Source organism: Oryctolagus cuniculus, chromosome 12 (genome assembly GCF_964237555.1).
Source record: "Oryctolagus cuniculus chromosome 12, mOryCun1.1, whole genome shotgun sequence".
NCBI lineage: Eukaryota > Metazoa > Chordata > Mammalia > Lagomorpha > Leporidae > Oryctolagus > Oryctolagus cuniculus.
In genome coordinates, this window is record NC_091443.1 from 78,049,964 (window position 1) to 78,074,672 (window position 24,709).

At 38.1% G+C, this 24,709-nt stretch overlaps 2 protein-coding genes across 8 annotated transcripts in view; one reads left to right on the forward strand and one right to left on the reverse strand.

Annotated features, from left to right (window-relative positions):
* Positions 1 to 22,927, forward strand: part of PIGB (phosphatidylinositol glycan anchor biosynthesis class B) — a 33,754-nt gene extending 10,827 nt beyond the window's left edge. For both annotated transcript variants that reach the window (XM_002717713.5, XM_051822355.2), the window contains 6 exons: positions 3,782 to 3,833; positions 5,735 to 5,946; positions 6,512 to 6,576; positions 15,284 to 15,497; positions 17,199 to 17,379; positions 17,666 to 22,927. In XM_002717713.5, the coding sequence (XP_002717759.2) occupies positions 3,782 to 3,833; positions 5,735 to 5,946; positions 6,512 to 6,576; positions 15,284 to 15,497; positions 17,199 to 17,379; positions 17,666 to 17,803 (862 nt within the window). In that variant the 3' untranslated portion in view covers positions 17,804 to 22,927. The remainder of the gene's footprint in view (positions 1 to 3,781; positions 3,834 to 5,734; positions 5,947 to 6,511; positions 6,577 to 15,283; positions 15,498 to 17,198; positions 17,380 to 17,665) is intronic.
* Positions 1 to 24,709, reverse strand: part of CCPG1 (cell cycle progression 1) — a 91,677-nt gene that overhangs the window by 12,456 nt on the left and 54,512 nt on the right. For 3 of the 6 annotated variants that reach the window (XM_008268972.4, XM_008268976.4, XM_051822354.2), the window contains 2 exons: positions 21,546 to 22,951; positions 18,034 to 18,765 (listed from right to left, as the gene is read on the reverse strand). In XM_008268972.4, coding sequence (XP_008267194.3) covers positions 18,576 to 18,765; positions 21,546 to 22,951 — 1,596 coding nt within the window. In that variant the 3' untranslated portion in view covers positions 18,034 to 18,575. Of the gene's footprint in view, positions 1 to 18,033; positions 18,766 to 21,545; positions 22,952 to 24,709 lie in introns of those variants that run through there. The other 3 variants (XM_070054221.1, XM_070054223.1, XM_070054222.1) reach the window with 2 other exon arrangements.

Here is a 24,709-nt window from a genome sequence, read left to right on the forward strand (position 1 = left end):
TTTTATTAAAGTGATAATGTTGCTATATCAAAATCCTTTCCCCTGAGATTAGAAAAAATACAAGGATGATTATCTCTATTTGTATTTATGACTCTGCATCCTAGCTAGTGCAATAAAAAAAGCAAGTAAATGCTTGGAAAGGAAGAACTAAAACTGTATGATGTGATTTTATATATAAAAAATGCAAAAGTATCTGTAAAGAAGTATTAGAATTAGCAAATAAGAATGCTCACTGGAAACAAGATTAAAAAATACTAATTATACCTGGTTATCAACACTGCTAAGTACAAGTCCCAGGAATGACAAGTTTCAGAGTATCTCCTCACAAGGTGCTTATCCAAAACAAAGGATAAAATGGTGGCTTTGAAGTAGAGAAACTGGGCAGACACATCTTAAGCAAATGAACAAAGTTACCACTGCCAGTAATAGGACAAAGCAGTATCACAGGACTCCTGCTCTGAAGCACTGAGAAAAACACCCCATCAGTTCTGCCCAGTGCATCACCTGGATCTAATCGGGAGAAAACACTGGATTAACCCAGCTCACAACTCCAAAATAACTGACTTGATTCTTCAAAGATGCCAGTGTCATTAAAGAAAAACAATAAGGAACTGTTATTAGTCCAGATTAAAGAAGACCAAAGAAATATGAAAAGTGAATATAATAAATCATTTTTCTTTCACTATAAAAAACATTATTGGAATGACCTGCAGAGTCTGAACAAAGCCTGTAAATTATATATTACTAAAGGCTTAATTTGTTGATTCTGATGGTTTGTGGTTTATGTAGAAGAATTTTTTTTAGGATATATTAACTGACATATTTAAAGATAAAAGTGAATGGTGGGGGCTGGTGTTGAGGCATAGCTGGTTAAGCCACTGCCTGCGATGCCAGCATCCCATACAGGTGCTGGTTCAAGTCCCAGCTGCTCCACTTCCAATCCAGCTCCCTGCTGGTGGCCTGGGAAAAGTGGTGGAAGATGGCCCAGGTGTTTGGAAGATCCACATGGAAGACCTGAAAGAAGCTTCTGGCTGCTGACTTCACCTTGACCCAATGCTGGCCAATGTGCCCATCTGGGGAGTGAACCAGTGGATCAAAGATCTGTCTTTCTCCCTTTCTCTCTGTAACTCTTCAAATAAATACATCAACTTTAAAAAAAAAAAAAAATCACACACACACACACACACACACACACAACAAAAAACTGAATGGTATCTACGATTTCAAGCAGCTCAGAAAAAAATGTATATGTAAAGACACACAAAAAAAGGATAAAATCAAATACAGCAACATGTTATTTGAAGAATCACAGTGAACAGTAGTTGGACCTAACCTTATTAACTTAGGTGATAAGCTAATACAGTAATCTAGGTGAAGGTTATTTGGGAAAATAAAATCATCATTCTTAGTAGCATCAGAAAATACCATATACTTTAATTAATAAAAGGTATAAGACCTCTTCACAGAAAGTTGTAGAACATTACTGGAGAAAACTAAAGAAGGCCTGAGTAAATGGAGAAATGTTCCATGTTCATGGATGGCAGACTCAATATTGTAAAGTATCAGTTTGCTCCAAATTTAACTATACACTCAATGTAAGATCTCTCTCTCTGTCTCTCCCTTTCTGTAACTCTTTCAAGTAAATGAATCTTAAAAAAAAAAAAAACAACTTACTTCAAAGTTATAATATACTTGGAAAAGTAGCGGAAGATGGCCCAAGTGCTTAGGCCCCTGCACCCAAGTTGGAGACCCAGAAAAAGATCCTGACTCCTGGCTTCCATCAGCCCAGCTTCAACCATTGTGGCCATCTGGGGAGTGAACCAGTGGTTGGAAGATCTCTTTCTCTGTCTCTCCCTTTCTGTAACTCTTTCAAATAAATGAATCTTAAAAACAAACAAACAAAAAAACACTTCAAAGTTATAATAATTAAGGCAATTTAGAATGAGTGCCAGGTAAAATAGATGAACCAGTGAATAGAACATGTCCAGCAAGAGACTCAGACATATGCAGTCACTTCATTTATAATGGAGATACTACAGTAGAGAAAATAATCTTTTCAGTAATACATAATTTGTATATCCATATGGAAAAAATCTTGGCCACCATTTCCAGGATAAGCAAAATGAACCCAAGGAAATATAGATCTTAATGTAAAATAAAGTAGTTGTGCTGCCAGAATATCCTAACAACTGTGAAGCCGGCAGAACTTTCCTGAATAGAAAATATGTGCTAATTATAAGATAAATACATCTGAATCAAAACCTTTGTTAATCAGATTTACCATTTAGAGAATGAAGAAATGAGCCACAGAAGATACTTGCAACTTACATAACCAGCTGGTACTTTATATACAGAACTTGTGATATCAGAAAAAGACAATAGAAAAAATGATCAAAAGACCTAAAAGAGGGGCCAGTGCTATATGGTGCAGCAGGTAAAGCCACCGCCTACAGTGCTGGCATCCCATCTGCTCCACTTCCAATCCAGCTCAGCACAGGAAGAAGCTCCTGGCTTCGGATTGGCACAGCTTCAGCCGTTGCGGCTATTTGAGAAGTGTACCTGAAGATGGAAGACCTCTCTCTCTGCCTCTCTCTAACTCTCTAACTCTGCCTTCAAATAAATAAATAAATCTTTAAAGGAAAAAAAAAAAAAAAAGACCTAAAGAGGTATTTCAAAAAAAATAGCCAAGTGGTCAGTAAATAAAAACTCATCTCAGTTACCAAGGAAATGTAAATTTAAACCATCCAGACCCATTAGTGTACATCTACCAAAATGGCTAAAAACAGTGTATAACTCATATAGTTCCATAGGAAGTTAAATTGATTTGCCCACTTTGGAAAGTCCAAGTTTCATTAAAGCTGATTGCATTTAAACCCTAGGGTCCAGCAGTTCCAGTCCCAGATACATACCTAACAGAACTTCATTATATGAGTGTCAAAAGACACTTAGGAGACACTCACTGCAGAACCATCGTGACACTGAAATGAGAAGCACTGTTCCTCAGCAGAATAATTAGTGCTGTAAACATAGTGACAATACATAGTATTAGACATGAGTGAAGTGAGACTTGCAGAAAAGCATGGGTGAATGTTACAGGGATAGTAAGAAGGAAACTGGACTTAAGAGGACATATGGTATGCTTCCATTCTTACAAATTCAAGAAATGGCAGTGCTCATCTGTGTTATCAAATAATCCCTCCCTGTGAGTATGGGTTACATTGATTGACTCAGTTACAGCAAACAGAATAGAGCAGAAAGGATGGGCTGTCACTTCCAAAGATGAACCATCAACACTGGAGGAAGCCAGTCACTGCCTTGGGAAGCTGTCTTATGGAGAGTGCTACGTGTTTAGGGACTGGGCCAACAATCAGTTTGGAAACTCTCTCCTCCAACCCTAATGAAACCTTCCGATCAAACGACAGCCCCACCTAAGAGCTTTACCCAGAAGCATCCAGCTAAGCTATACCTGGATTCCTGGCCCTTAGGAACTGAAATAATGTTCATGGTCATGGTTTAAGGATAGTTATTTGTGTATCAAGTTTTAGGATAGTTTGTGGTGTAGTAAAATAAATAATATAGTAGTGTTTACAAATTTCCTTAAATGCATCTTATCAGTGAGGGATCTTTTAAAATGTGCAAATCCATATTCAGTTGGGGAAACTGTAAAGCATTTTAAAAGTGGCTTTTTGATGCAAGGCACTTATAAAGCCATATGCAAATACTGGATTTTCAGCAAGTTCAGAAAGTGAATCACCATTTGTTTCTTTGTTTTTTTTTTCAGATTTGTAACCTTGAGTTTTTCTCTGATAATCGATCGAATTTTTTTTGGCGATGTAAGTAAAAACGTTAAGCTGACAGCTGTTTTTATTTTAAACATTTAAACCTCAACCTGGATTTTTAATCCATTAATATTTCAGAACACATGAAAATCATTTTTTTTTTAAAAAGACAGGGTATACCAAAAATATTATTAGCATGTGCTTTTGGTTTCCATTTGCTTTCTGTATTAGTGATGTTCAAAGAATCCTTAAAAAAAAAAAGATTCATCTTATTTATTTGAAAGGCAGTTACAGAAAAGGGAGAAAGCACTTCTGTCCGCTGGTTTATTCCCTAATTGGCCACAATAGCTGGGGCTGAGCTAAGCTGAAGCCAACGCCCAGGAGCTTCCTCCAGGTCTCCCATTGAGGTACAGGGATCCAGAGACTTGGGCCATCTTTTGCTGCCTTCCCAGGTGCATTAGCAGGGAGATGGATCAGAAGTGGAGCCACCTATATGGGATGCTAGCATTGCAGGTAGCAGCTCAGTCCATTATGCTACAATGCCAGCTGCCAAAGAAGGCAGGGAAATATGCTTACATTTTGTTGGTTTTGTAGTGAGAGTAAATTTGTAGTGACTTGACTTGACCTTGAATCATATGGAAATTAAAATTAACCAGTTTTTTATTCTTCAGTCATTTGGTTTGAAATTTTTTAGCATCATAACTGTAGGTAATGACTTTTGGTGTTTTTTTTTTTTATTTAGTAAATATAAATTTTCAAAATACAGTTAATGGATTACAATGGCTTCCCCCCCATAATTTCCCTTCCACTCACACCCCTCCCATCTCCTGCTCCCTCTCCCATTCCATTCACATCAAGATTCATTTTCAATTATCTTTATATACAGAAGATCAATTCAGTATATATTATTCAGTATATATTAAGTAAAGATTTCATCAGTTTGCACCCACACAGAAACACAAACTGTAAAATACTGTTTCAGTACTAGTTATAGCATTACTTCACATTGGACAACACACTAAGGACAGATCCCACATGAGAAGTAAGTACACAGTGACTCCTGTTGTTGATTTAACAATTTGACACTCTTGTTTATGGCGTCAGTAATCTCCCTAGGCTCTAGGCATGAGTTGCCAAGGCTATGGAAGCCTTTTGAGTTCGCCGACTTCGATCTTATTCTGACAGGGTCATATAGTCAAAGTGGAAATTCTCTCCTCCCTTCAGAGAAAGATACCTCCTTCTTTGATGGTCCCGTTCTTTCCACTAGGATGTCACTCGCAGAGATCTTCCATAGGTTGTTTTAAGTTCACTTCCCACCCCTCCCTGCCCCACTTTAAAATTAGTTACTTGTAGGCTTTGGAATCAGATTTTCATGTTTTGAAGCCTAGTATTCTCAATATTACCTTTGTGATTTTGTACAAGCTTTATAGCTTGTATAGCTATTTTGTCATGGTTTCTTTGTGTTATTTTTTCCTTGTGTTTTTACTACACAAACAGTTATCCTTTCCATATATAAATAACGGTGGCACCTATCTCATAAGATTAAATGAGGTATTACATATACAATGCTTACAAGTTTCTGGCATAAATGAGCACTTCACATTGTGTTATTTGGTACTGTTGCTATATTATGTGCTTTGTGCTATAATTCAAATTATAATGTTTTCAAAGCTGTATCTTTACAGATAACATGACATCATAAGATACTAGAGTAAAATTTTAAATGGTCACCATGAGTGTGTATTCCTCATGTATTTCAAAAACCTAGTAATTTACAAATTAACAACACATTAGAGAAGAAAAACATAAGAATGGTTTAATAATTAATCAAAATTATTGATGTAAACTATTGTCTGGTTTTTACCTGTTGACTTACTGTCAGCATGATATCAGATTCCCTAATGTTAAATGCGTGTGACACTAACACTTTTCTCTTTTTCCTTCAACTTGGCCAGTGGACCCTGGTTCAATTTAATTTTTTGAAGTTTAACGTGCTGCAGAATTTGGGAACATTTTATGGCTCTCATCCATGGCACTGGTACTTCACTCAAGGACTTCCAGTTGTCCTGGGCAGTCATCTACCTTTTTTTGTTCATGGCTGCTTTATAGCCCCAAAGAGGTACCAGATACTTTTGGTGACTGTTCTGTGGACACTTCTAGTTTATAGGTAAGACTTTATTTTTCAAACACTGAATTTTTTGAATGTTATCAGAAGTTAATTCTTCAGTAACTAAACTATTTACCTTTGGGGGATTCATTAACTCTTATGATTTGTTAGTATAGATTATTTTAAAGACAGAAGTAAGTAATCAGAATCCTGCACAGCATAAATACTTCAGACATACAGTTTGCTTAACAAGCATTACACTCAATGTTTAAGAAGGTGAACAACATTCATTTGCTTTTAAAAAACTGAAATTATGTGACTTTTGAGTATTGAAGGACCAAAGAAATACTTATTCTAATTTTGAATAGCATTACTTACTTGGACTGGTAATAAAAATCCTATTTTTAGAATATTGCTGTACTTTATAAATTCACATTAACATCAAAAGTTATTTAACACATTGCAGTCTCATAACTAAAAAATAGTGAGAATGATTTCTAAACTAAGAAATTTAGTCTCAACACTTGGCAAATGAAGATCATGTTAATGATACTTCATTTTAAATACATCAATTTTTAAATATATGATTTATGTTAATATTTTCACCTAATGTATTTTATTACAGCATGTTGGGCCACAAAGAATTCAGGTTCATCTATCCAGTTTTACCATTTTGTATGGTGTTCTGTGGTAAGTGTTGTGTTTACTATAGAAAAATATTTATATAGAATTTTGTTGTCAATAAATGCTCATTAAATTATTTACTTTCAGCAAGGATAAATTAGAATTGTTTAGTTAATTACAAACTATTATTGCAATATTCCCATTTTGTAGTCTGAATACTCTTTATTTCCTTTATTCTATAAAGTGAGATAAAAAACATGAGGATCTGATATCCAAATCATGTTTTGGTAGTGGTGTTTCTGTTAGAAATTTTTTATTAAAAAGTAAAGGAATATGTCTGTTTTAAAATGGCTATTTTTTAAGTTTATGGTTAAGATATAAGGGTCTTCATTTTCATAAAGGAAAAATATAGTTGTTGAAACTAGTTTTTAATGCTGTCACACATAAAATATTTACCCTTTTAAGACCCACTCTAGGGGCCGGCGCCGTGGCTCACTTGGTTGGTTCTCTGCCTGCGGCGCCGGCATCACCCATGGGCATTGGGTTCTAGTCTCAGTTGCTCCTCTTCCAGTCCAGCTCTCTGTTGTGGCCCAGGAAGGCAGTGGAGGATGGCCCAAGTGCTTGGGCCCTGCATGGGAGACCAGGAAGAAGCAACGGCTCTTGGCTTCCGATCAGCGTAGCTCCAGCCATAGCGGCCATTTGGGGGGTGAACCAACGGAGGGAGGACCTTTCTCTCTCTCTGTCTAACTCTATCTGTCAAATAAATTAAAAAAAAAAAAATTAAAAAGACTCACTCTAATGCATTTGCAAGTTTCTGTTTTGCTTTTTGAGTGTCAGAAAGACAGAGCTCCCATCTGTTGGTTCACTCCTCAAATGCCCCCCAAGTGCTGAGGCTGACATCCGGAGCCAGTCATTAACTCCTTGCACCTCATGACCACCTGCATTAGTGAGAAGCTGGAGCCTGGAATTTAACCCACACACTTTGATGCAGGACACAGGCATTTTTTTTTTTTTTTAATAATGCATGGGACTGAAATTAGGTTTGTTTTTTTTTTTTTTAAGATTTGTTTACTTGAAAGGCAGAGTTATACAGAGAGAGAAGAGAGGCAGTAGCCGGCGCCGTGGCTCAATAGGCTAATCCTCCACCTTGCGGCGCCGGCACACCGGGTTCTAGTCCCGGTTGGGGCGCCGGATTCTGTCCCGGTTGCCCCTCTTCCAGGCCAGCTCTCTGCTATGGCCAGGGAGTGCAGTGGAGGATGGCCCAGGTGCTTGGGCCCTGCACCCCATGGGAGACCAGGAAAAGCACCTGGCTCCTGGCTCCTGCCAGGATCAGCGCGGTGCGCCGGCTGCAGCGGCGGCCACTGGAGGGTGAACCAGCGGCAAAGGAAGACCTTTCTCTCTCTGTCTCTCTCTCTCACTGTCCACTCTGCCTGTCAAAAAAAAAAAAAAAAAAAAAAAAAAAAAAAAAAAAAAAAGAAGAGAGGCAGAGAGAGAGAGAGAGAAAGAAGTCTTCCATCTGCTGGTTCACTCCCCAATTGGCCGCAATGCCTGGAGCTGTGCCAATGCAAAGCCAGGACCCAGGAGCCTCCTCTGGGTCTTCCCATGCAGGTGCAGGCGCCCAAATACTTGGGCCATCATCTTCTACTGCTTTCCCAGGCCACAGCAGAGAGCTGGATTGGAAGTGGTGTGGCTGGGTCTCAAACCAGCACCCATATGGCATGCCGGCACTGCAGGCAGCGGCTTTACCTGCTACACCACAGCGCCAGCCCCAGAACACGGGCGTTTTAACTGGTATCTTAATTGCTAGGCTAAACACCTGCCTCCATATGCAATTTGGAAATTAATTCACTCTGATATAATTTTGGCATTTTCTCCACTTTTCCACAAGATGTTTGCAGTATTTTTCTTTTTAACCTGTGACTTCTTAAAAATATTTTTTTTTTAGTTCAGGAAAATCAATTTTTATAATGCTTTGGGAAAATTATGAATGGAAACTCTCAATTTCAAGTTTAACTCAGAATAAATAATTTGTTTTCCTTCAAGTATTAAGAACTTAAAATAAAAATCATTGGTTTGGAAGGGAAGAAATGAGTGAACAAATGGTATGGAAGGCTGGTTGGATGGACGTTTAGACCAGCAGTGAAGACGCCCACATGCCCTATCCGAGTACCTGGCTTCAGTTCTGGCCCCAGCTATTGATTACTGCAGGTCTTAGGAGGCTGCACTGATGGCTGCAGTCACTGGGTTCCTGCAACCCTTGTGAGAGACCTGGGCAGTATACCTAGCTCCTGGCTTCAAACTGGCCTACTTACAGCTGGTGGAGGCATTTAGGGAGTGAATCAAAAGAAAGTTCTAGCACTTTCTCTATACCTCTCAAAAAAACAAAAACACCTACAGTTTCCAAAATGCAGATCACCAATTTTTCTGTTATATGTACTCTCATTCTAGATATACACAAATTGTTTTCTGTGTATTTATATACTGTATTTGTATTTTGATACATCTGAAGTCTTGAAACCAAAGCCTCAATTCATGCTAATACTTGACATTCTTCATGAAGAAATGCAGGCACACACAAAAACACACATTCAACAGCTATTTGGCAAGTCTTAAGAATACTGGAACTGTTATGAAATATGTAAAACTTTTATAACAAAAATTTTAAAAAGCAGTATAAAAAATAAGAAAAAAAATTGCAGGCCTATTAACCAGAGCAAATCTATTCATAAGTCACCTCAGACTGGTGGTTCATTGGTTGTTCACACTGTTAAGTGTTAAAATGAAATCAGGTATTGACAGAGTACTGGAGAGCAAATATGTGTCTGCCTGTTGTTTAGTTTGGTTAAGAGCCTGATTTCCCTTTTTATAATGAGTGTTTTTTTTCTTTGCTTTTCTTCCTGTGTGCTCTGTCTTTAAAAATATTTAGAAAAAAAATCTGAGTTGTCTACATCATCCCCAGTCCAAAAGATACAATCTGTAAGTTGCAGAATTCTTATAACTGGGGCCTGTGAACAATTCAAAGATTGATGAGGGGAGAAGAGATCCCCTTTTTCATGGATAAGAATCACCCTCAGCTCCATATGTGAACACATACTTAGGAAGACACCTGGTCTCGCAGGATGAAACACAAACCCAAGCTTGCTGAGTGAGCTAGAAGAAATCTCTGATCCTAGATCTGTGTGTTTCTACTGAGAGGCAGAGTCTTTAATGCCAAGAGATTCCAATAAATGAGACCTACAAGGTAGTGAGCTCACCTGGAAGTCATCTTTGGACACTGAGGAACACAGTTCTCTTTGGAGTTCTTGATATATTAAATGCTCAGTTTGAGTTTTACTAACTACCTGAAATGCTGAGTTACATTACCAAACATTTCAGAGTTATTTTGTTCTTGTGTGACCCTGTAACAATCTGATTTTATAACATGACAAATCTATCAGCGGTTTCTCTGTAATAGGCCTCCTTTAAACTTAATGGCTTAAAACTAGAGTTATGACTACTTACAAGTGCTGCAGTTCTGCTGGGCAGTCATCTCATCTCCACTGAGCTCATTTATGCAGATATGACCACCCGCAAGCTGGGTGAAGAGCCGTCTTGACTTCACTTTAGAGGCTGTACTTGCTCTCATCCTCCATCAGGACAGCCAAGGCTTTGGAAGCAATGTGCAAGGCCCTGGCTCAGCCTTGGAATTTACACAGGCCACATGAAGAGATGAGGAAATAAATTCCAGCCTTATAATGGGACTGGACACAGGAAGAGGAATATTGGAGCCATTTTCTCAATCTGCAGTAACTTGTCTATTTAAATTTTCCTAAGACCTATAAATTAGGACTGAATTCTAAAAACATACCTTTTGTCCAGAAGTATGTCCAATTTGCCAGTAAAAATGTTAAAAATCTGATTTTCAAAAAAAGACCTATTTCTGTGATTGGTTCCCATCTTTAGTGAACTATATAAGTTACTTCATAAAGTTCATGGAAAATTGAATTGAAAGATAAATTCTGGCACAAAAAAAATGTTGAAATACATGCATGATTTTCATAGTATGTATTTTCCATGAACTTTTATGAAGGCCCCTCCTATGGTGTTGTGCCTTGCTTCATTACCTGTAAAGGTACTGTTGGTTCAGCAACATTGAAATTCTGAAATTAAACCTCCATACTTTGTGCTGATGCTTTTCCAGCACCTGCTACTACTGCTGGGTTGGGTGTCTGCTTAATCTGTATCTACCACAATGGCCACTCTGAATATCAGAATCGCATGTGCAGATTGTTTCAGATGACATACCATAAGCAGTTTAAAAAATAAACATCAACCTTGTCTTCTCCCCCACTTCACCTCCCAGGAGCAATCACTTCAACATTCTTTCAGCTTTTAGGTTTTGTGTGTTTATCTCCGTACCTCTAAGTAAAATGCTTAGAATGCTACTTTGTTTTAAGCATTATCTGTTAGCTTCTCACAATCAAAGATGAAAATGTGGCTTTATTTCCTTAAAAGTGTCAACAAAAATTCTTCCTGGTTATCTCAATTCTCACTCTTCCCAACGCCTGTTCTGTGTGTCCCATTCCAGAACTGAACTACCCTTTGTTTTTCTCATACAGACCCTTGAAACTGAGCTGACCCAACAGTGTTCCCAAAGTACATTTAAAAATATAAAGGGTAAATCTGGTGTATATATTTAATTGGCAGAACAGTGCAAATTTTAACCTCAGGCTTTCTGGTAATTCTTGGCAAAACCAGGATACATGTCCTTGCCATCCCTCAGGAATGTACAGCTTGTGACTTTCCTATCCTTTCCACCATGAAGCTCACTTTGGTAACAAGGAACTAATTAGTCATAGCTGGAGAATCCAGATTGCCACACTAAATATTGACAGCTTAAAAAGTGTATCCAGCTGCCTATCAACTAGGAGATGTAGCTGAGCAAAGAAGCCAATTCATGTGGGGCCTTCTTCTCAGCCTGCCTTCATCATGGGTGCCACATGGTGGATTCAGCAAACCACGGATTGACAATATTGGGAGGGTGTGTGTGTGCATGCTGAACTTTATTCCTTTTCATCTGCTAAAAATACAGTGAAACAACTATTTACAGAGCAGTCACACTGAATTAAGATAAAAACAGAGATAATTTAAAGTTTACAGAAGAATGTGTATATGTTAAGCAAGTGCAAATACTACATTTTATATAAGGAACTTAAGTCTTCAGATTTTAGTATCCACAGGGTGTCCTGAAGTGGGTCCCCCTGAGGCCCTGAGGTACAACTGTACTCAAGTTTTCCGACTTTCACCCTGGAGAATAGTAGTCAATTGGGAAATAATGTATTTAAAACACTTGAACAGTAGGCTGATGAAATCACTTGGCAAAACCCCAGTATATTATAAAAATAAGTGCTCGTGATACAAAAATAGTGTGTTATCCTACAGTCATCTATCCCCATTCTCCAAAGGTAATGATTAGTGCCATTTTCTAACATCATTCCTCCAGAAAATTTCTCCGTTACCCACTCATAAGCATCTTTTTATAGGCCCAAGTAAATTAAGTATCTTGGGCAGTGTTTACCATCCACTGAACAAAGAAATGTGGAACGAAGGAGCTTGTATCTGACAACTGTTCACCTGTAGTTCAAAGTCCCAAATCTTCAGTAACTGGGAGAAGACCTCCTAAGTACTACTTGTTTTACTCACCTGTTAATGAGTATGAAAGTACGTGATTTGAGGGTGCATTTCAGTGAGAATGCATTTCTATACAATGTACATGTGTAGTTATGTACTTACTGGATAGCAGATATGAGAATTTTACTGTTTCAAATCAGGGATGGGTTACCTTCTTCCTATGAAGAGCCATTTGGGTATTTGTAACATCACTTGCAGGCCATTCAGAATGATCATTCTGCGATAGATCTATTGAATTCATATCCTTCCTGCAGTTACCTCTGCAGGCCAGGACCAAATGATTTCACAGGCTTTTAATGCCTGTGGGCTGGGCATTTTCCAGCCTTGCTTTATATTTAAAAAAAAAAGCAAAAAGCAAACAAACAAACAAAAAAAAAACCACTACTTCCTAAGAAAACCATGGCTCCTACACTTTTCTGGTGGCTCATTCTAGCATTGGAACTGATTTTTTTTTTCCAGTTTCCCTTTAGCAGCTCACTTTTTTTTTTTTTTAACTTTTATTTAATGAGTATAAATTTCCAAAGTACAGCTTATGGATTACAATGGCTTTTTCCCCCCCATAACTTCGCTCCCACCTGCAACCCTCCCCTCTCCCGCTCCCTCTCCCTTCTTCTCACTTTCCATTCACATCAAAATTCATTTTCAATTATCTTTATATACAGAAGATCAATTTAAGCAACTCACTTCTGAAATACCCTTTGGAAACTTCATGTCAGATTTTTTTTAAAAGCCTCAGCGGCTTCAAGTGCAAGAATCTTTATACAATAAAACCAGATTATATTCTAAGATGTAAAAAATGTTGTCCCTCTATGATAGCCTAATGCTACTTAATAGTACCCTAAAAATGTAGGCAAAAATAAAGTCTTTCTTGTAAGTTAAACTTGGAATCCTCTGTATTAAACCAATAATGAGAAATATAATTATGCTCCCAGAATATCCCAGAAAAGCTCACTTGACTCCTTATGTTGGAGAGACCTATTTTGAATGTCAGATGTTTAGGAAACTAAGCTATTATGTGACTCTCCTTAGGCAGTGTTAAACTGTTCCCTCACTTCCCAGCATTTTCTTTCTTTCTTTTTTTTTTTTTTTTTTTTTTACAGGCAGAGTGGACAGTGAGAGAGAGAGAGAGAAAGGTCTTCCTTTTGCCATTGGTACACCCTCCAACAGCCGCTGCAGCCAGCGCACCACGCCTATCCGAAGGCAGGAGCCAGGTGCTTCTCCTGGTCTCCCATGGGGTGCAGGGCCCTGGCCACAGCAGAGGGCTGGTCTGGAAGAGGGGCAACTGGGACAGAATCCAGTGCCCCGACCAGGACTAGAACCCAGTGTGCCGGCGCCGCAAGGCGGAGGATTAGCCTAGTGAGCCGCGGCGCCAGCCCCCAGCATTTTCTTTAGAATATTTCTTTGAATACAGAATAATCCTAAAATGACCATTCCTAAAAATGAGCTAGCTTCAAAAAGTGAAAATACCACCAGGTAAAAGTAAGCATTACCTATTTTAGAGACCTCCCACACCAGACCCCCAGGTACCAAAGGTGACACAAACATCATACCTGGTGTCTTCATGCCTGGTGTCTTCTAGCATTCTACACAGAGTGCCATTTTTTTAACATTCACCACCATGTATTCCCACTTCGTTTCACTCATGCTTACTGTTGTATCCCTAATATCACAGTTGCCGAGTTTTCCCAGAGAACATTTCATGAATGAAAAAACTGTAATGGGCAGTGTATGTGTGGGCACTTGATACTTGGGCAAATATTCCAGAGAGCTCATCACCTTCAGGACGTTGCAAGGATAGGCTTTACCAAAGCTTTTAGTAATTGGAACCCACTAAGGTAGCTTTCGTTCTTGCCTATCAAGCTAAGTGGTTAAAAAGTTGTATTTGCTGGCCTGTTTATGAGTGGAGTTTTTTTTATTACAGATGGCTAAACTTTTGAAATCCTGTTTCTAATAAAGCTAATTTAGTTCTCATCTCATCCTCTTTACTAGGTTCCTCATGGTACAATTTTAAAATATAGGTATAGATTTAAGTTCTAAATGATAGGCTTGGTTTCTTTAATGTGGCTACATTTTTCATCACATCAGTTTGATTAATTAAAGCTGTCTCATGTAGAAGAACAGTGACATTCCAACTCCTGAATTATATGAACTGAGGGTCATATCATTTAAAATATTCATAGAAGAACAAAGTGGAAAATACTGCCTTCGCTCTAGTGATTAGTGTAAAATTTTAGGTAGACTATGGTTTGAATGCTGGATACCCATGCTCCAAAAGAACTATTCTCTAGTTCTGCATGAAACAGCATATGTAATCTATGAACAAAATGCCAAGGAAGCTAACTAATAAGCTTACTCTTTTCCAGTACAAGGCCTGATCTTCAGTATTTTCAGACCATTCTATTGGTGGCTGGGGAGCAAGAAAATAAGAGGAAGAGGGACTTTTTAATATCCTCTGTTTCTTATTCTACTTGTTTTTGCTTTTGCCATAGAAAAATTTCAAAGGAAAAAGGAAAAATCACTGAGCCTTTCTAGATCACTCAATAACACAGTAAAAGAAAATAAAAGGATATTAATTCCTGTCTTCCAGAAAAGATGTCTATTTCCATTCATACACTGACCATTGGAACCTCCCAGGAACCCAACAGCACATTTCCAGAGGACATATTACTGAGAGCTTATTACACAGTGAAATGTTGATTGCTAGTGTTTCTGAGATAAAATAGGAAAGAACATGGAATTAGAAGTCCTATTTAATTAGCAACTACTATGTTTCAGGACATGCACTGGACTTTTTTTTCTAATAGCGGAAACATAACACTTTATCCCAGGGTTTAGCAAAGTAAAACAATTTGTGCCAGACCTGAAATTCAAATCTGGATCTATGAATTTCATAGCTCTGATTTTCCCTTCTATACCCTAAAGCCTTTTTACTAGAAAAGCAGGTCAATGCACTGGTAGCAAGTAGGAAAATCATGATTTTTGCTTTTTTCTTACTTGTCCGTGACAGTACAATAGCATGTTGTTTCCATGAAAAAGTATAAATATATTTACAGTTAACAAAAGATTTACAGCCTTATGGTTCAATGTGCCTATCTTCATATAGGATACTCTCTAACCCACCTGAAAATGTGGAAGAAACCAGCTCTAAGTTTCCTGTTTCTATCAAATATACTCCTCGCCCTCTATACTGGTTTAGTTCATCAACGAGGTACTCTTGATGTCATGAGTTATATTCAAAACATCTGTCACAACAATGCCAATAAATCTTCAGCTTCAGTGTTTGTAATGATGCCTTGCCACTCTACTCCTTATTACAGGTAATAAAAGTTGTTCTAGTATAAGCTACTAAGGAAATCAAACTACTTTAAAATTCTCTTCCAGACTTACGGATTTAAACTAACTGATCATCAGTCAAGTAAGTGGTAAGAAATTTTAAATACCCACTCATACTATTCACTGATGGATTTTAAAAACCATTTGAACTGTCAGTGAAAAGTATATCAGTTTTAAATACACTTTAGTATTTTAAAGATCTTAAATAACTTGCACTTAAGTCTGATTTAAGTTGGTGTAAAACATTTTGTAGGTATTTTTCAGAAATTCAATCACTACTGATCTTACTGCCAATCTTTATGATACATCAATTTACTTACACAATTTTGAATTAACCTCAGAACACTGGATTCCAGTCTATTAGTTACTACTGAATGTCTGTCCTAGCTTAAGTCTTTTAATCACTTTGGACATCAGCTTTCTCAACTGAAGAAATCAGTAAAGGCAACTAGATGATACTGTAATGCTTAAATTAACAGTTCTGGGAAATGTAAAATGCTGTTCCGGCACCCATATGGGATGCCAGCGCTGCAGGTGAAGGATTAACCAAGTGAGCCACAGCGCTGGCCCCCCATTTTAGGGGAATTTAAAGCTTTTTAAATTCTCTATTTAACTGAATCATTAATGGTAATCATTAATACATAATGTAGAAACTGGATTGCCTAGCTATGAGGAAGACCTCAAGTATCCCTTCAGTTTGAAAATTCCCTACTGTACTTTTTAAAAAATAGGGCTCATAGTGGGACATTCACATTCCCTCCTGTTCTCTGCAGAGAACAGGAATCCGAAGGTGCTAAGATGTTTTCCCTGCATGGGCTTTGGGCCCTGTATAGTTCACCAAGTTCTCATCTTAGACTTTTTCAGAACACACAATTCAGGAAAAAGGTGGCATCCCTTCTAGAATATAAGACTGGCAGATTTTTCTGAGGAATTTCTGCTTCCACTTTGAAACAAAGACATTTATCTTGAAAATTATGCAAGTCATGAAGTATGAAGTCTTGTATAAATAAACAGTATTTAAGTTTATTTCTAAATGGACATTTTAAATCAAGTGACATTCAGTTTTTCTGAGGCAGTTATGAACAGCTTTTGCGTGGCCCAAGTAACTGACTTACATTGTCATGATTGTTGCTACAGATGAATCCATCTTTTTAGATTCTAGTCTTTGTGCCACAACAAAATCATCACTGGGATGTTAATCACTGAACTATTTCTTGCTCTAATCGTCTTACATACATATATAAAATAGGAACTTTTGTCATATCTGCTCCCTTTAAAAGAAGAAAGGGAGAAGAGCAAGAGTCCTTTTTTGTTTCTGACAAGTTTTGTACTTTGTCCAATTGGCCTACAAAGAATTGCTCTTCCATTACCTAGTTAACCCACCTGTGCCCAAATACCACACTTTGTTTCTGGAAGAGCCCAACAGTGTCACTAACTAATGTTAGTTAGCTGAGCGACTTCCCTCCTGGAAACAGAGTGCTGTGCTGCTGCACAGGTACATGTTAGACTCACACTCTCAACTTTGAGAAGTGCATGAAAGCTGTGCTTCCTCACCTGCACTGGAATACAAGCTGACAGTCACCCTTTCACACTGCACTGTAATAGTTAACAGGATTATCTTAATATGAAAGCTTTCTTATTTTTTGTGTTTCTTACAACTGTTATTTTAACTTTTCTGTCTTTAGCCATGTCCACTGCCCACTTGCAATGAGATTCCTCCAGTGCCCCCCAGACCTATCTGGAAAAAGTCATTATCTTGATGAAGCAGATATATTTTACTTAAATCCCTTAAAATGGTTACATAAAGAGTTTAATGATGATGCATCATTACCCACTCACTTGATCATCTTCAGTGTTTTGGAGGAGGTAAGTAAACATGAAAAAGAGAAAAACCCAGTATGTGTATTTCAGCTTAAATTTAGCAAACATAATCTCTTTTATGATCCTTTTTAATTCCTGTATTTCTTTTCCAAGTCAAAATTAGCCCTAGTTCTTTAACTACTAAGGTAAGTTGTTTACCATAAGTTTATACCTCTCATAAAGAAATGAAGAAAAAAGGTGTAGTATAGCTATTAATATAGGCAAATTTAAAATTATTTGAAACAATACTCAGCAAAATGCAGCCTTTATTTACTTAAACTTTTATTTTTAGGAAATAAGTGCTTTCCTAATTTCAAGTAATTATGAGAGAACTGCTGTTTTCTTCCACACTCACTTGCCGGAGGGTCGAACTGGAAGTCACATCTATGTCTATGAACGAAAATCAAAAGGGAAACTCAACAGAAGATGAAACTCTTGAATTGTATTTAGATCTTTCCCACAGAAACTGACACTGCTGAGAGCACTTTAGTAAACACTGGGTAAGCTTTGTTTGGGGAGGGGGGAGGGGGGAGGGGGGAGGTAGAGCCTACCATGAACCACTTTTTTACCAAATAGCAACTACTGAGGAAATATGTAAAATATCACAAAGTATAAAATCACATATTAATACAATGCCAGATTTTAAATAAAGACCTTTAGTTTTCCTCATGGTGTGGTTTTATTGTTTCCTCCACAATATTCAGATGTGCAAGAAATTTCACAAGAGAACAAGTCAGCAAGCTCATAAAAGGGCAGCAAATTCTTCATAAGTCAACGGGCTCTTGAACCCACAAAAGACAAGAAGCAAGTGTGAGATTATAAACTGTTAAAGATGAATTTCCATCACAATGTACTTTTTCAAGCTCTACTGCAAACTTAATACAAACATCAGTGTCAGTTACACTTTGTCATGTACGATTTGAGCTTGCTTTAAGCTAATACACTGTGCAAGTCTCATTTCATGCACAAAATCTGTTGCATGCCTGCTTCCTGAATAAGACTACAACTGAACATCTCCAGTGCCCTTAAAAAAAAATTCAACAAAGCTAAACTACAGGAAATGCAGGTTAGTAAGCTTCTGACTGATGCTTATGAGTAATATAAAGCCATTTAACTGATACTTAGAAATGGGGGGGGGGGGGCATTGTCATCTTCACTAATTTGATCTTAGTTTTAACACCACTGTAGAAAGCATCCATGCTTCAATATTTAGGATCAAAAGGTAATTGCCCCAATTCTATTTCAAGATTTGCCATCTGTCGTCCATTAGTTCGACCGTATTTATGCCATTTACCTTCCCTTTTATAAGGCTGTGGTTGAAGGTGCTTCTGCTCTTGTTTTCGATGCCTCGAGTTTTCAATATTTACCATACGTTGCTTTTTATCAGGTCGACTGAAAGCAGTAAACACATTTTTCATCCATGTTAGAGTTCAGTGTATTTAAATTGAAAACAATTTTAACGTTTTTCTCCATTAATCTAGTACCTGAACACTCTGAAAAAAGATGTTAATTTGAAATATAATCCTAGTTTAGCCCCACCCAAACAAAAAAGGATTTAGTGAATATTCTACTTTTGCTAATCCTTTGTAAAGAAAAAGAAATGTAACTGCTGGCAAAGGTGACACAGCAGGTACCAAACAACAGAAATGTGACAATAAAATAATGAGATGTGGTCCATTATTTTTCCACCTTTCCTGCAGAAATCAGTCCCTCCCCATTTACCTTTTCCCTGCTTGTACACATCCCTTTCAAAGCAACCAAAACAGTCATCCCTCTTATAGCAGAAGTTCACAAGGTCTAAACTGCTTTTCTTAGTCTCTATAATCAGGCTTCTGTCACTTCACTGGAAAGTCCACACTGCCATTCACAGCCCAATTCCCAAACCAAGAGACATTTTCAGTCCTCAGCTCTTTAACCGTGATACTTTTGACTACTCCTTTACCTTAAGATGTTTAGATTTTCATACCACTTTCCAGGCTTGTCCTTCTCATCAACCCCATAGAAGTTAGTTTTCCCCAAGAGTCTGATAAATACCTCCAGTCTAGACTGCCTACACACCTGCAGAGTCTGGGCTTGAATGTCAATACAAATTCTCAAATACAATCATCTCCAGTTCCCGTTGTCCGAAACCTTACTGACATTCCCTCAGTGACAGCACTATCCAACAGCCCAACTCAGAGATCTGGAAGGCGGTGTTATCTCCTACTTCCCTAACTACTGTTCGAGTTTTGTCTTCTGTGCACTCCTACTACCGTCTCAGTTCAGGTCTATCAGCTCATGTCCATATTGTATCGACCACGTTCTTTGCTCTTTCCACTCAGTCCTCCAGGATGCTGCCAGCCATCTCAACTGTGATACAATCTTATCCCACCCCACTTAAAACTATTCAAAGGTTCTTCATTTCCTATAGGAACATCCTTCACCATGAGGACTGACATGACCTGAGTGTGTTTTGTGTTTTTTTTTTTTTTATTTATTTGACAGGTAGAGTTACAGACAGTGAGAGGGAGAGAGAGAAAAAGGTCTTCCTTCTGTTGGTTCACCCCCAAATGGCCACTATGGCCGGAGCTACACCGATCTGAGCCAGGAGCCAGGTGCTTCCTCCTGGTCTCCCATGCGGGTGCAGGCGCCCAAGCACTTGAGCCATCCTCCACTGCCTTCCTGGGCCACAGCAGAGAGCTGGACTGGAAGAGGAGCAACCAGGACTAGAACCCAGTGCCCATATGGGATTCCAGTGCCGCAGGCGGAGGATTAGCTAAGTGAGCCATGGCGCTGGACCCTGAATGTGTTTTAAATTCATCTCCCAGCATTACCCTGCTTCCTTAAAGTAGTATTTCTTACATTTCAGTCATCAAATGTCCTTCCCTATATGTGTGGCAAATTCTCATTTACCTTTCAAAAGCTAGTTTAAAAAACAAATTTAGTTCTATATTCAGCATTGTGGCACAGCAGGTTAAGCTGCTCTGCCTACAATGCCAGCATCCTCTAAGAGTGCCAGCTGAGTCCCAGCTGCTTCGCTTCTGATTCAGCTTCCTGCTAACATGCCTGGGAAAGCAGTAGAAGATGGCCTGCAAGTACCTGGGCCTCTGCCACCCACATGGGAAACCTGTACATAGTTCCTGGCTCCTAGCTTCAACTTGGCCTAGCCTGGTCATTGTGGCCTTTTGGGGAGTGAACCAGCAGATGGAAGATCTCTGTGTGTGTCTCTCCCTTTTTCTTTAACTCTGCCATTCAAATAAATAATCTCTAAAAAAGTTATTTTTAAATTTCAGTTCAAAGTCTACCTTACATATGAAGCCTTCCCAGGCATATCCAGACAGCCTGAGGCCAATGTATGTATGCCTCCATACTTTCATTTCTTACATTTACCTAGCTTGTGAGCTCCTTTGCAGCAAGAATTTTTCATTTGTTTCCTGCAAAGCAGCCTCACAACACTCTGCTCAGTATAGCAGTATAATCTGTTTCTTAACTAAAGACACCAGAATCAGTCTCATTATTTTATAGACACATTTATTCAGAAATATATATAAGCATCTCAAAGGAAGAAAGTAAAACTAACATTTGAAGATTAGGTAAGCTTCAAGTTACAGAAAATAAAGCTGATAAAGAATGGATAGAACGTTAATAGGAAGCACACAGAACTTCTGGCTTGCAGAGTTTGCCTCTTTGATCATGCCTGTACTTTTAACAAATTCTGTAGTAAGTATTAAGTACCATAATTAAACAGGTCTATGAGATGGATAAAATAGGTGGGGCATTTGTTATATATGAGCTCTTCTGATTTCAGAGTAAAATTTATTTTTCTCTGCTAGCTTCTTCAGGTGAGTAAATAAAAAATCAGAAGAAAGTAATTTTACTTATGATGATTATCATTTTATATAAACTGCCCTGGGAAAAAGCCAAAAAGAGGCCAAAATAAATTTACTTATCCTGAATAGATATTTAAGGTAGAAATGAAGTCATTGCTCAAGTTAAACTGATTGTATTATATGAATTTTCAGTTTTAATAGCTGTAATTTAAGACTGTTAATATTCTCAATTTTCTGTGGCAATAAAGTATATATATCTTTTACAAATAGTAATTTTCTAAGAGAACCATCAAATGATAAAAATATTATTCAATCTACAAATGTTAGAAACTATTGTAATAACATGGTTTTATGTAAACCGACCTGGGTCCATATGGAGGGGGAAAAGTGTGACCAAAGAAGTGTCTATATATATATCCGTCCAGCTTCTCAAATACTCCTTCATTATCTACTTGGTATTCCTTCATGTCTTTAAGATAGTCTTTAACATCATTAACAAAGTCAGTGAAGAGCTTCTGATCATGAATAAAGACACCATTTAGGAAAAACTTATTGAGGAACTGATCGAGTTCTTTCCAGTGATGAAAAGCATCCAGCTCTTTTATTAAGTACCTTTCAATTAACTGTCTAAATTCATCTATCCTTACAGGATTCACGACTATGTTGAAAGGGTTAATGGATTCTTCTTGAGCACATTCAAACACACTAGAACAAGCCTTTCTGAAAGAATGATTTTCCCTACAGTTATGACTGGCACTGCATTTCTGTGAATTTGTATTTTTTCTAAAGTCTTCAAAGTGAATTGGCTTTTCTTTCCCTCCATCTCTTCGCATAGAAGGGCCTCGACTATTCTGATTCGGTGTAGGTGCCTTGTACTGTGGATGTAAATAGTCATTAAAAACTGTTCTTGGTTTTTCAGCTGCGGCTTCTTTTGTTGAACCAAATCTTTTATTACCCTTTTCATCAAAGATATTCTTGGTGGTATCTTTAAAATGTCGGAAAGTGGACTTAACTGAGTCTGAGAACTTTTTCAGATTTTCTTTCACGGCTTCTTTTGCCTGCTTAATTTTTTCTTTATGATGCCTCACAAACTCCTTGGTAGAATTCTTCATGGCATCAAAAGTTTCCTTAACTGAACCCAAAAATGTCTCCTTTGACTTATTTTTAGCCCTGTGGTTTCCCCTTCCTCCTTTCTTTTTTCCCTCAGTTTCTTGTTTTCCAGTTTGATCTTTCGCCTCAACATACAGTCTTTCCCACAAATCAGAACGCTGCTGTTCAAAGTTTAACTTCTGCTCCAGCTCAGTGAGTCTTTCCCTTAAGACTGCTACTTCCTTCTTTTCAGTCAGAACATTGGGGGAATCTGAGTTGCCCTGAGACTGACTAGAACTTAACTGCTGGAGTTCTTCCCTTAAAGCCATGCTGATCATTCGTTCTTTTGCCAGTTCCCTCTTTAGCATCTTTGCTTCTGCCAACACAGTCTCCTTTTGTTTCAGAAAGCTCTGTGTTTTTTGCTTTTCATCTTCCAAAATCTCCTTAAGTTTCTGATTTTCTGTAACTAATTCAGTACTTGCCCCTTCATCTTCCAACATTCTTATCTGTTCTCTTAGTTTCCTCAATTCTTCCTGTAATGAAGATAAGGCCTTTTCTTCCTTCTCTAGAGACATTCTTAAATACTGATTTTCTGTAGCAAGGTTCTTTTTCTCAGTTTCGAAAGACATCTTCTCTGCTTCAGTGTGGGTCCAGCACCTCGCAAGGTTTTCTTTCAGTGACTACATTTTTGAAAGAGAAGCAAAATGTCAAATGCTTTAAAAGCAGAACCTAAATCTTTAAGCTTTAACACCTTATAAACTTTACAGTCTTTATGTCTATAGATACTGCCTCCTGGGTTGTATTTTCAGTAGTATAAAAACTGAAAAATAGAAGGTTCATACAAGAAAATGCAGTTATAGCAACTTAAGGACAACAACATAGTGTAGATTTAAAGACACAGAAAAGTTAGCTAGATAGAACTGAGTTTGTCCCTAATAGGATTTTTTTTAATGGAGCCAAAGGTTCTTTTGATTAGCATTTCCTGTAATTGAATAAACTTTTACTAACTTCTGAGCACATTTATAAATTAGGAAAACTGGGAATAGCCCTTGTGTCTTTTGGCTACAGTACTCTCTCCTGAAAAGGTTCCCAGAGAATTCAGGCAGGACTTCTCTGACGCCTCAGTGAGGGAGATTATCTCCTATAGAAACGAAAAATGTAGAGGCCAGTGTTGCAGCACAGTGGATTAGGGACACTGGCATTCCACATAGGCACTGTGATTCAAGCCCCACACTGCTCCACTAGTTCCCTGCTAATGGCCTCGGAAAACAGCAGAAGATGGTTCCAGTGCTTGGGTCCCTGCTACCCATGTGGGGATAAAGCCCCCAACCCAACCCTGCCTTTGGCCTGGCCCAGCCCCAGCTGTTGTGACCACGTAAGGAGTGAACCAGTGGACAGAAAATCTGTTTCTCCTTTTCTCTCTGTTTAACTAGGCTTTTAAATAAATAAATCATTGGGGAAAAAAAGGGGGCTAGCACGGTGGCACAGCGTGTTAAAGCCCTGGCTTGCAGTGCCCACTTCCCACATGGGCACCGATTCGAGTCCAAGCTGCTCCACTTCTGATCCAGCTCCCTGCTAATGGCCTGGAAAGCAGCAAAATATGGCCCAAGTGCTTGGGCCCCTGCACCCATGTGGGAGACCCAGATGAAACTCATGGCTCCTGGCTTCAGATCAGCTCACCTCCAACTGTTGCAGCCTTTTGGGGAGTGAATCAGCAATGGAAGACCTCCCTCTCTCTCTCTCCCTCTCCTCCTCTCCCCCCCCCCCCCACAACTGTCTTTCAAATAAAAGAAATCTGAAAAAAAAAAAAAAGAAAGTAAAATTTTATCTAGAACTGACTTCAGCCTTCCAAAAATTCTATTAGTAGTGAAGCTTTTGAAAGAAGAAACTTCAAAATCTTAGTCTTAATTCAGACTTTGGGGTCTTGTACAAATTAACATTTCTAGGTACTATAAATACAGATGTCATAAATTCTATAAGAATGTAATAGGAGACAGACTGAATCTTAGCAATATTTATAAGTAATTTCCCCAATTTCAAGTAAACTTCTAAAGTAAGTACAACTCAGATTATACAAACTGTAACCAACACAGGTTAATCTGTCTCTGAAAACAGCATCACTGACAGAAATCATGTTCAATCAGGCTTATTAGAATTTTACAATTTAAATCCTAGACTGACCTGATTTTGTTGAATATACTCACAATCCTATTAGGGATACATATACAAATTTGTGAACATTTAGAATAATGAAAGGGAGAAACAGTTTACTTTCCTACCTAGAGTTCATCTATAATTTCTACATCCTTCCTGGGGAAGAAGTAGATAGGAAGCCATCTATTTTGTTGGTCTTCATAAACCCACAAAGGTGTAAGTGAACATAATGGATAATACAGCTCCACTAGAGCCAGCTTAGTTTTAGGGAGGCAATCCTAATA